We start from the raw sequence: 12900 nt of genomic DNA, 5'->3' as shown, positions 1-12900 counted from the left end.
AACTGTCATCCCTTCCTTGGCTCTCGGTAGACTCTACTTATAATAATAATAACTTGGAAAAGTTAAATAGTTTAGAAACTACAATATATCAGCATGGACGTCTATCTAGTATTTGCTTATCGATAAGGGATGTTGGACACTTTTGCCTGTGCATGCGTGGCAGGACAGGGAGCCGGGTTCTACTGGCAAATATGAAAAGACTATCTTTTCCTTTATCAAAATTAATAGCCTTTAGGATGGCATCAAGATTGTTTCCCATAATTAGAATGTGCCCACTCAGGGGAAGTTATTAATGTACTCGGTCAAGCTCATCTCTGAAGGAAGACTTTTGGCCGGTGTGTCAGACGAATGGGTCATGCCTGACTGGGAACAGCACGGTGTCACCAGTGCCTGAGATGTGGCTTGTTTGTATCCGAGTATGGCCGTTGGCAATGTGGTCAAGATGGTCCCCACATCTCATCTGACGTGCTGCTGCTAGTTTGCAGTGTGACACTATAACCATAGGTTGAGGGTGTTACGGTGTGCTACCTCGACAAAGAACCAGATTCAATTAGCAAGTCCCTTCCGAGGAAATGAGAAGAGGTGTACTGATGAGAATGGATGCACCTTCAAAATAAAGTATGCAAGTATTTCAGTATCTTAAACAAAAAATAAGCAAACAAAAACAGAACAAACACACCACCACAACAACAGATTGTGTTTCCTTCCACTGAAGACAATGTTGCCTGGATAACGAGGACTGCTTTCTGCGTTCGATTTGAATTTAACACTTAAATAGAATCATTCACAGTGATTTTCAGAAATAGTCTTTCTACTGCAGGATGTACATCAGGAGGATTCTTTTCATCACGCTGGGATGTTTGCCCTCGCCTGACCCTGAAGGGTGTAGCACGGCGCTGTGACTCAACGGCATGACATATACGGTCTCTGCAGCCGATGTCAGAGTAGACCTTCCTGCCTAAGAAATCAGTGATGAAACCTGAAGCAGGAAAACACTAGGAAAACACTATATAAACCTTTATATATTTATAAAGGTTTTCTATTCTGTTTTTTTTAAGGTTGACTTAAGTTATAATTTGGGGTTATACTGTATTATGAGAATAGTCTCTGAATTTATAACGCAGATACAATATGCCGGGTGATCTGGAGTAGTGAGCATCTATCTTCCTTAAAAGACGGGACTGCATCTTTCCGATGTGCTGTGTCATGCATTTAGCAAGGCACCACTACAACAAAGAGCAATAATGAACATTTTAGGAGGCAGAGGATGCCTGAATTATGGAGATACTTGGAAAAAACAATGGAGCTCCGCATCTGAACTGCTCAAGGGGACAGGGGATGCTGTCTCAATGCTTCGTGTGCACCAGCTTCCTGTTTAGAGGAAAGAATCGCAACCCTCTTTATAAGGCTCTCCATTATATCACATTCTAGTATCAATATTTCATGTCCATTTCTGCCCACAAAATGCTTGAGGCCCCTTTTTACGAAACAGTGTGTGATAATGCCAAGGGTTTTCCTCTTAAGTCAAGTCTTGGTATTGCATTAACAAACCACCGTTACGGAAGAAAGTGAAATCTGTGTAGGCTCGGTGTATTTTAAATAATTGAAACATCAAGTCATTTATGGACTAATGGAATCCGAAATTTGTGTGTTAAAATTTGTTTCATTGTACAGAGTAGAGAACAAATCACTTATTGGATTTAAGTCTAGAACTGTTCTGGTATACAAACCTGGAGTTTTAGTAACTGTTTCATTAACTTCTCTCACTCCTTTACCTACAAGTAAAAAGACAAATTATCATTTTCAAAAACATTTATTTTTGAATAAGTCTGAAAAAATGTCAAATTGAAGCAATTTTCCTTTCTCCAGATTTCTTGAAGCTATAAAATCTGAATGTCTTATACATATCCATTTTAAACCCCTATATTCGCAGCAGGATATCCTTTGTGTTTGTTGAAAAACGGAGATTAATGATGCGAACCAAAGCAGCTCTAACGTGTGCATGTCCGTGTGGTGTGCTACAACAGAGAGCCTTGCAAACGAGGGTGGTTTATATCCATGTTCTGACTCCTACTTGGGATATGCTGGCCGCCACGGAAAGGTAGCGTACCGAATCACTAAGATTTCATAACCTCCCTTAATTTTCCAAGTCCTCGCCCAAATCAATGAAAGTACGAGTTGATATTGAGTAACACCAGACTGTTTCCCTTGCAGAGTGTTTAATTTGATCTATCAAGTTGGATTTAACTCAAAATCTTGTAGCGTTTATAATGTGTCGAACTGCAAATTACCTTTTTTAAAGTTTGCTTTCTTCTATTTCTGACAGAGAAGGGCAAGGCAAACACAAGTGTCTACAGATTCCTAATTTGAGAACTACACACAGGCTCCAAGGAACTAAAACTAAAGTCGCGGATTTGATCATACTCCATAATTTTTGCTTACGCTGTTTAGTGTTTGATGCCTGTATAAGCTACGTTTGGTGGGGCGTGTGAGAGGTCAGCTGTCGTCAAATCTGACCCTAATTTATTATTCTCATTTGTAAATACACGAATTTGTGAGTAATTAATGCATTTTCATGCTAATTGCTTTTGTAATTAAAAAAAAAAAAAAACATTGAACCAATGTAAAGACTACGTAGTGTATATTCCTCCACCAAACAGTTTGTGGTCTTAAAAATAGCAGGTAGTTCACTTCGTATATTCGCCAATGCTTGATGATACTGGCCCATTTTAATTAAAAAAGTGCATTTTCCAAAAATGATGGTGCATATTGTTGTCCTTTTCACTCTCAGTGCTTTCCTATAAGCAAATGGCTTAAAGTGTGAACAGCAAATGATAATATCTGCCTGTCTACTAGGCTGTGCCTCCATTGTACCAAACACTTACTACGCACACGTTCACACACACAGCTCACCACATTAACACAGATTCAGCTGGGTGACCGACATCGCTTCCATGATGCGGCTTCCTTATGGACCTTACACCTGGAAGCTAGCCTGATGGGCAGCAGGTGCTCCTCTTTGCTCGGCAGGGATGTGTGCACACTCCCTCATCGGTGACTTACTTTTACAGACAGGTGATTTTCCTGTCCATTTCATATCTGCTTTACACGTCCTGTGCTCAGACCCAGCCGCGAGGAAAAATCCGGGATGGCAGGTGTACACTAACGTGTAACCGAAGGTGGGGAGGTCTATCGCTCTCACATCCGCGTGGGCCGGCGTTTCTGGCTGCCTGCAGGCGTGGGCTGAAATGGCATGTATTCCATTAGAAAACGCTGACTTTTTGTTTATGGGAGTTAGCACATGCCTCTAAAGAAATAAGGAAATATGGCAAAATTTGGAAATGGTTGTAAAGTTGGTGTGCTACTCGAAATTCTGAATATGGTAGCTTTAAATTTCCTCAATATTCTCTGCAACTTTTAACATAACAAACACTTGGTATTTACCAGTTCTTCTTACCTATCCCTCCCTCTATCTATCTATCATCTATCTAAGCTCCTTCTCTACATTTAAGTGTGTGTAATTAATTATGTGTAGAAATTCAGAATATAAATCATAGTATTGAAATAAGTAGATCACTCTGATAGACTATTAGGGTAAATAATATGTTAAATTGCCTTAAAAGACCAGTCCTATAAGCTAAACACATACACACTGGCACATAAAAGAAACATGCCTTGATTTTTGTCTGATGGCAGCTAACAAACCTGTTATTCAGTTAAATGAATAGTTAATCATGGTAAAAACTTAACATGTGTTTAGAAACCTAACTTAAATATTACAGATTCTTATTTCCCTTATAATCTAACTTAGGAGTCAATAAGGTTGCAATGTGTAAATCTCTAGTAACTTCTTACTCGTTATAAGGCTCATGTGTATGTCTCAAGTAAAGGACTTGTCAGATGATTATAAAACAAGGGGACAACACTAAAATTACAAATGCAATTGTTTTAAGTATCATAATATTTTGTACTTTTGTAAAGTTTCAACATGCACATGCTTGATATTGGCAAGCTCCAAGCTGCGCAGACACACACGTGTGTTTATATATATTTACACACACAGACACACATATGCACATCTGCGTGTGCATAAAATATCCACATATGTAATTTGACTGGAGTATTAGCAGGGATGACTTTGAAATAAATATACATCTAATACCGATAAATACACAAAAAATCACATCATATATACTATTAAAATAATTTTTCATGACATTCTATTTTTTTAGTTTCGTCACCGTAAGACTAAGAATCTGTATCTCACTAAACTGATAGAGAATGAAATACTGGCTATGAATAATTCCTGCAACATTTCTTCCTTTTTTATGATTAAATCACAAAATAAAATTTGATCCCAAGTAATGATTTGGATGATTAAGTCATATAGACTTCAATAATAACATTAAGATGTTTCTATAAATACTGTGACCTATTCCGTGATCCCTTTTACCCTTTAATGGCCTGATGTAGACAGTCTAGAGGAACAACAGCACGTGCATAAGAAAGCTTTCTCTCCGCACTACTGAGGCCATCCACTTGTCTTTGGTTTGGGCGGGTTCCCAGACCTGAGTGTGTCCCATGGTCCCCCGGAAGTCGTGGTCAACTACATCCCATGGCCTCTCTTCTTCGCTCCCACCCATGCCCCCGCCCCCAGCTTTCTGATTCTGACAGTTTGGGGGTGCGGCTTGAGAAACCAAATCACTCACTACCAGACTCCCAGGTGGTGCCAGTGCTGCCTGTTCTAGGGAATCAGACTCTGAGAGACTCTGGTTTAGGGAATCGAAGATGGCCAAACAAACAAAAAAATAAGGCGGTTCCCCATGATTTCCCTTGAGGGTAAACCCTTCCCAGAAGGTACGAGAGGAAGTGGTGGGAGAAATCGCACTTACGTATACACTCGGTCTGTATCCCGCTCCAAGTTAAATTCGCGAGGCAAGTTCGGGTCGTAGAACCTTGAATGTGGTAACCTTTCCTGCACCTGAAAAACACTGTGCTTCCCACCTACAGAGGAAACCCAACATTAGCTGCAGAGGCCGAGCGGACGTTGGCCACGTCGGGCCGTCCTGCGGGGAGCACACCCCGGGGCTGGACACACCAGTGATGCTCCTCAGCGTCAGGCCATTGCTCGACCCCCCTGGGATGCTGGACGCGTGGATGCGTGTGGACGCGTGGATGCGTGTTAGGTCCGGGGTGCTCGGTGTGAGAGGGGGCACCCGGGGGACACAGTGCGCCCCGCTCGTTTCAGGGGCTTACGTGCGTGATGAAACTATGCTTTTTCTCTCCTTATTTTCTATTGGGGATTGGCTTCCCTTTTCCATTTTTCCTGATACTCCCGTTCTAAGTAGTTGGTATTTATTAGCCATTTACTTTTCTGTTTTCTGTTTTTGGTTTTTATTTTTTTTGTGTCAGACAGGGCACGTGCCGAGGTGGTAACTAGGTTGAGGGAGGCACATGCCACACAGTGGCGTGAGCACATGGTCATCATGCTTATGAATTAGGGAAGGACCAGCGATTCCTGTTAACACCCTGGGAACTGGGCAACTCCTGCTCTGCTGTACAATGTCTGCAAACCCAATCTGTACTCCGGAGCTTCAGATGGGGAACTAATTATCGCCACCTGCATGCCTACAATATCTTCCGTCTAGACCTCCACAAGTGAACATCCTCCACCCCTTACTTCTCGCTACTTTGCTAAATTTCACTTCCTCCTTCCTGACCTTCCAAGGAGGCGTCCTATGCTGCTTACTACAATGTTCTGGGAGTGCCCATATTCTCATCTGCTTTCCTCATTTAACCGGACGTGCCTTGAAGGAGGTTTGCAGTGGTCCGTAAACATGTTTTTAGAGGATGAGCTATGGTCCCGTGTTGAAGGGAACCAAACATCTCCCCCAATCACTTACATCATGGACATGGGACCAGCTTGGGGGAACAGGAAAGGGGAGAAATGAGCTCACGGAGAGCTGGGCTATGCCGGAAGGCAACTTTGCATGCCCCGTGCTGGTGAGCGGGACCAAGTCTGTCCTAAGGTATGAATGACGGACCATGCGAGTGCCCAGGTGAGGGGGCCACCCCGTCCTTGCTCTGAGGCGTCAAACCCATTCCCTCAGTCCTCCACCCTTGTTTTCTCATCCGGGCCTGTCCTTATCTCCCTCACTGGGGTTGGGGAAGGATCAACTATGAGTAACAGTCGCCACGCTGAGTGGTGATGAAAAATATCAGAGAAATACAGCTCTTCTTTATCATGGGCACCTAAACGTAAAAATCGGAATTTATGTAGAAAAAAAAATTCAAATTCACCTAAACTGCAAAGGAATGACAAATCTGAGATTCAGGGGTGGGCGTAGGCTAATCCGTCACCCGTGGGACAGCCTCCACCGCATTTCCTTGTCAGCTCAGGTCCTGGTCACAGAGCTCCTGGCCACTTTGCTACAGTCTTTGGCAGCAAGAAGGTGCCATGTAGCGCAGGGGCCTTCTCAACAATACATCCGCCAGCAGAAGACACCTGGCTACTCCAGCGGGTCACCATGAATTCACCTGGCCTTTATGAATTGGTGGGACCTAGCCGGCTGGACGGCAGTCAGTTTTGCATAATTAACACAGCACGACACGGGATGTCCTAGGACTAAAGTGGCTCACTGTGCGTGAGCGTGTCTCAGAACACAGCGCCGAAGAAAACAAGCCAAAACCTGTTATGTTCAAAACTTAATGTGTCCTGATGAAAAAGAACGAAAAATAAAACATGTTGGGGAGATTCCTTGGATGGTGTGAGCCACCTGTCGAGAAGATGGCCCCCGTGTCTTTAGATCGTTAGCACATCTTGCTTTCGGATACGATACGTCGCTCTCATTAGTGCAACTGTGCCTTGTCCTAAGAGGCGTGAGTAGTTGATCCGTCCCTATGGGCCACTTGAGACAGATCCCGGGACCTGTTGCTGAAAGCAGTCCCTGTAAATGCTGACTTCCCGTGGGCTTTTGGAGGGCAGATTTAGGAGTGATAAAGCCAGGGGTGAGTGAGCAAGAGCGTCACTCGCATAGGGTACTTTCCACTACTCCAATATGTGCGGCATTATAGTCCTATAGGCCAGAAGGCATTTATGTGGGGATTAGGCCGTATTTAAGACCTAATAAAAAATAGAGCAGATTTAACCCATGAGGTACCTGTGGGACTTTCCTCTGCAGGCTATAAGGTGCCATCAGGAAGTAGCCAGTGTGTGTCAGAGCCAAGTAAACGGGAATATCTTAGGTGTCAGGCGAGATTGGTGGAAGTGGCTGAAGAAAAGGTCTTTTATTCTAAATTAATGGGATCCCTGCCTTGAAAGCACCATACATATTTAACCTGGGCTCTCAACGCCACATCATCACACAGCTCTGAAGTCACTAGATTACTTTAGATGGTGGAAACATTTCATTTCAAGCTTCATTACCTTCCGTTTTTTGGGTATTCTTCTAATATTACCTAAAGCATTAATGCACTTTTTATTTAAAAAGTCAAATGAATGTCAAAAACGATACTGAGTGTGCTAATAGGTCACATAGAGAAATCACACGGAAAAGAAATATCACAAAGTCAGCTTATGCTAAGGGGCCCGAATGCATTGTCTTCTGTTTTTGTCTCTTACATTTAATATCATTTGCCCGTTATATCGGGTCACTAAGCAGGGTCTTTTTCTGTGTACCGATTCAGTGACCAGTCACTCTGATTTGAGAATTGCCACGTTGGAGCAGCAGACAAAAAGCATCAAATTGTGCATGGTCTCAAGTAGAAATTAATATGGCAATTGCTACTGTGTGAGTGAAGATACATCCAGGTATCCCAATTTTGACAGTTAAAATATCATGCAGAAATCCTCTCTGGAGGAATTTATTTCGGGAATAGGCCATGAATCAGACAGGGTGCGTAAATAAAAACATGCACGTATGTTCAAGTGTCAATTCTACTTTATACTTACAGAGAAACATGGTAAAATAAAAATGGGGATACCTCATATCCTCTGGAGCTATTTTGTATTCCAAAGTGTGGAGTACCGGGGTCTGGGCAAGTATTATGAGCAGGATCTGGAGTTCGCATTAAAGAAAGAAAAAGAAAGGAAAAAAACACGAGTGCCAGACACAGTTATTATAAGGATTCTAACAATTTTACAAAAAGATCCTACAAATTGAGAAAATTATGTTTTGACAAACGTGTAAGATGTTTTGCATGAACGTTAAAAATTAAAGTAAATTGCTATTTTCATCTTCTTTTCATACTTCTTTACATATTACTCCTCAGTGCCTCACCAGATTCTAAAGTGCTCTGTATATAATTTTCTGTTTTAGAATGAACATTCTTTCCCATTTTTTCGGTCAAATATACTATATTGGCTGGTTACTGTTACTGATACACTATCTTCAATAATTTTTATGATCCCTTGGTTCTTAAGGATTCTACTAGCGGCCATGTCTTTTCGTCATCCATCACGCTATTGCACATTTCTTGAATTAGTTTTCTTTCAGACTTCCAAAAAAAAAAAAAAACATTTGATGCTTCAAAATTGAGGCCTCCAATAAACCAAAAGTGCCATCTTCCCCCTCAAAGAACACAGGACTGGAGCAATGAGGAGCATGTGGCCTTATTATTTGCTGCTCTCTAGCTGCTAGTATGAAACCAAAATCGCTAAATTAGAAACAAAATCTGTTTTCAGGAGACACTAACCTATGGGACAGAGTAACACTGTTTCTTACTGAGACAGTAAATGTGTAATGATATTTTAGATGAAACAGCAGTAAATGTGACTGTTATTAAAAAACAGTGTTTCAATGAAATTATTTCTGAAGCTGTTTGTTCTTAGGTAGGAATCATTCCATTTCTTAGGAAACAACCGAGACTATACAGATCATTGATTATTTGCCACAAACATGCAGAACATCTACTTGTTGGCTCAGTACCGCTGGGTGAAAAAAAAAAAAAAAAAGAGCCCATCCATAAACCCGAGTCTGCAGCAGTGAGGTACGAAGAAAATTGCCCTTAATGCAAAGGGGCAGTTCTGGGATGCAGCCCACTAATAATTTGAGTTTTGACAAATACAGCTCATATCTGAATCCTTTTCATGAGACAGAAACTCAGCCTAAAAATGTGGGGTTTCAATCACTTGGAAAGCATCTCCTGACTCACAAGGCCCACTGTCATGCTCCCGGGTCAGCAGCCTATATGACCTGGCTCCGCTGGCCTGTGCAGGGGGCTCAGCGTCCGGGCCGGGGCTGAGAGGTAGGCCCCTGGGGGCCGCCCAGCAAGCAGCGGCCAGGCTGGGTTTCTGATGACGGCCAGTGTGCGGTGGCGCAGGGATGGCGTCTTTGACAACGCCATCCTCCCCCACAAACTGCACTTGCCAGCTGAGGCGGGGGCATGGACACGGGAGAATAAAGTCTAGCAGGTGTTTTAACAGCCTCCTAACCTCAACTCCTAATTTGCTCTGATTTAATCAGAGTAGCTGATGAGGGCTTATGCAAGGGATGACCCAGGGGAACGGTGTGTGACCCCACGACTGACCCGGTTGTAGAGGGAGCTTCCTCACCCCCAAGCACCGTCAGTGCTGTCTTGCAGTTCTTACCGATGCAGGTGGGTTGTGTGCCACTCCACGTCCCGTCCGCCTGGCAGGATCTCCTGGACGACCCCACCAGCACGAAGGGAGATTTGCACTGGAAGAAGACTTCTGACTTATAGGTGAAGCTTTTGCCACTAAGTCGCCCCTCCGCAGGGGTGCCTGGGTCTCCGCAGAACACAGCTGATGAGGATAACAAACAGTCAGCTAACGATATGTGCTGTTGTATCAGGTGAACTCCCCCAGCTTGTGTAAGGAGTATCTGCAAACCCTCTGGGCATCACTACTCAGCCAGGCAGGGACCGGGGACAGAGTTTGCATGCACAGGGCACCCCCAACGTGAGCGTCCGCGTTCTGCAGCATGGCTCACCAATGACTGGGAGCGGCGCAGGCCCTGTAGGTCCAGGGAAGCATGACCCCAGGAGCAAGCACTGTTGGAGGACTTACGCAGGCACTGGGGGACCTCTCCTTTCCACACGCCATGGCCTTCACAGGAGAGGATGGCGGAATGAGAGGGCTGGAAGCCGTCCACGCAGCTGTAACTGATGCTGGCGCCCCAATGGAAATCGGCTCCCTCCACTTTTCCATGCAGCACTTGAGGAGGTTGACCACACATAACAGCTGTTTCCAAAGAACAAATGAGACTGAACATCTGGGGCCTCCGTGTAACTGAGAGGATCCACAACTGAAACACTCAGAGGATCCACATTTTAATTTCACCTGGATTACAAATGGCATCTCCATAGGGTTGTTTTCTTTTAATAAAAGGATTATTGAGGAAGACAGCAAATCAAAATAATAAAAATTTTCTCCAATATTTCTTCATTAGTTTAAATCAAGTACATAAAAGCAAAGTGAAGTCACAACACATCCCACTGCAAGAGAAAGCAGGATTGAACATGACATTGGCAATATGTACAAGGCCACAGATGAAGAAATGCTTGTATTCAGTATATGTCTTTTTGTAGCAGTTCCCAAGGGCAAATCAAATCAGGGCTTGCTCATATGACATGAGTACACACTTCTGGATTTGTGTATACAGATGGCAACCTATCTGCATTTTTACATTTAAAGATAGCATGTAATATCTCAAAGGCATAGACTGTTGATCTATCGGCTGAATAATTAAAAAGCAGGCACTCACATGGCTGAAAAGGTTCTGGGACAATCTCCCTTGTCAGTGTTTTATAACATCTCCGAGGCTGACGTTTACTCTGTTCTTTCTTTATTTTTTTTTGTATATTTTTTTATTGGAGTTCAATTTGCAATCAAGATAAAAAGCTTCTGCACAGCAATAGAAACAGTCAACCAAACTAAAAGACAACCAACAGAATGGGAGAAGATATTTGCAAGTGATGTTTACTTTGTATGGGGCTGCAGAGCAAGAAGACAGTTCTCATGGGTGCTCAGCCTCTGTGCTGGCCCCACGTGGCCCCCCTCAGGCCTGGCCATTACACTAGCGTGCAGGAGTGTTTTCTTCTATGTGCTCACACTCATGCATTTTCATGTGAAGGAGACACAGGCACACACATCATCACACATGCACACTCAACAGCTGGAAATAGGATTTCCCACTGCCCTTCACCTTATGCATTTTTTCACCCAATACTTCTTAGACTGCACATGTGAAGGGTAAGAGAACACGTTCTCTAGACAGAGTAGCAAGTGGAAAGTCCACAGGCAGGAATAACAAGGGGATGAGGAGAGGATGAGCAGGAGTCTAGTCTGAGACAAGCTCAGAGGGAGAGAGTGGTCTCTTCTGGAAGGGTCTGGTTGGCCACGGAGTTAATTACCACTGCACTGACTATTACAAAGAGAAAAAATTGATACATTATGTGTAAAACCCCAAAAACCTCCACCCCAAGATTGCAAGAACTCATACAGCAATTCAGTAACATGGCAGGATAGAAACTCAATGCACAAAAGTCAGTGGCATTTCTTTTTTTTTTTATTTTTATTTTTTTTATTTTTTTATTTTTTAATAAATTAATTTTTATTGGTGTTCAATTTACCAACATACAGAATAACACCCAGTGCTCATATACAGTAACAATGAGACAGAAGAAAAATTAAGGGATCAGTCTCATTTACTGCACCAAAAACCATAAGATACTTACAACTGCACCAAAAACCATAAGATACTTACAAATAAACCTAACCAAAGTGGTAAAGGATTTGTACTCTATAAACTACAGGAAAGAAATTGAGGAAGAGGTAAAGAGATGAAGAAACATTCCATGTTCGTGGATTGGAAGAATAAATATCGTTAAAATGTCTAAGTCACCCAAAGCTATCTATACATTCAGTGAAACCCATATCAAAGTATCTACAACATTTTTCACATAGCTAGAACAAATAATCCTAAAATTTGTATGGAACCAGAAAAGACCTCAAATAACCAGAGAAATGTTGAAAAAGAAAACCAGAGCTGGTGGCATCACAATGCCAGACTTTGAGCTGCATTAAAAAGCTGAGATCATCAAGTCAGTATGGTCCTGGCACAATGACAGACACATAGATCCATGGAACAGGACAGAGAACCCAGAAATGGGCCTTCAATTCTATGGTCAACTAATTTTCCACAAAGCAGGAAAGAAAAGAATATCCACTGGAAAAAAGACAGTCTTGGGACACCTGGGTGGCTCAATAGTTGAGCATCTGCCTTTGGCTCAGGTCGTGATCCTGGGGTCCTGGAATGGAGTCTTGCATTGGGCTCCCTGCATGGAACCTGCTTCTCTCTCTGCTGTGTCTCTGCCTCTCTCTCTGTGTCTCTCATAAATAAATAAATAAAATCTTAAAAAAAAGACAGTCTCTTCAGTAAATCGTGCTGGAAAAATTGAACAGCCACACATAGAAGAATGAGACTGGACTATTCTCTTACATCATACACTAAAATAAACTCAAAATGGATGAAAGACCTAAATGTGAGACAGGAATCCACCAAAATCCTAGAGCAGGGCACAGGCATCAAACTCTTTGACCTCGGCCACAGCAACAGCTTGCTAGACATGTCTCCAAAAGCAAAGGAAACAAAAGGAAAAATGAACTATCGGGGCTTCTTCAAGATAAGGAGCTTCTGCACAATTAAGGAAACAGTCAAAAAAACTAAAAGACAACCTACAGGATGGGAGAAGATATTTGCAAATGACCTATCAGATAAAGGGCTAGTACCCAAGATCCATAAAGAACTTCTCAAACTCAACACACACACAAAACAAATAATCCAGTTCAAGAAATGGACAGAAGACATGAACAGACACTTCTCCAAATAAGTCATACAAAATAGCCAACAGACACATGAAAAAATGCTCCACATCACT

At 42.7% G+C, this 12900-nt stretch overlaps 1 protein-coding gene and 1 non-coding gene across 3 annotated transcripts in view; both read right to left on the bottom strand.

Annotated features, from left to right (window-relative positions):
* The window catches only part of CSMD1 (CUB and Sushi multiple domains 1), a 1871666-nt gene that overhangs the window by 15871 nt on the left and 1842895 nt on the right, over positions 1–12900 (bottom strand). Inside the window, exons 60-65 of one of the 2 annotated variants that reach the window (XM_072763911.1) lie at positions 10028–10201; positions 9590–9763; positions 7984–8057; positions 4893–5004; positions 3064–3243; positions 1731–1775 (exon numbers count right to left, since the gene is read on the bottom strand). In XM_072763911.1, coding sequence (XP_072620012.1) covers positions 1731–1775; positions 3064–3243; positions 4893–5004; positions 7984–8057; positions 9590–9763; positions 10028–10201 — 759 coding nt within the window. The remainder of the gene's footprint in view (positions 1–1730; positions 1776–3063; positions 3244–4892; positions 5005–7983; positions 8058–9589; positions 9764–10027; positions 10202–12900) is intronic. The other variant, XM_072763912.1, reaches the window with a different exon arrangement.
* On the bottom strand, positions 5407–5509 carry LOC112934496 (small nucleolar RNA U13). The gene has a single exon (XR_003237960.2). It is a non-coding gene; the product is annotated as a small nucleolar RNA U13 (small nucleolar RNA).

Source organism: Vulpes vulpes, chromosome 7 (genome assembly GCF_048418805.1).
Source record: "Vulpes vulpes isolate BD-2025 chromosome 7, VulVul3, whole genome shotgun sequence".
NCBI classification, from domain to species: Eukaryota; Metazoa; Chordata; class Mammalia; order Carnivora; family Canidae; genus Vulpes; species Vulpes vulpes.
This window is presented reverse-complemented; position numbering and strand designations above follow the sequence as displayed.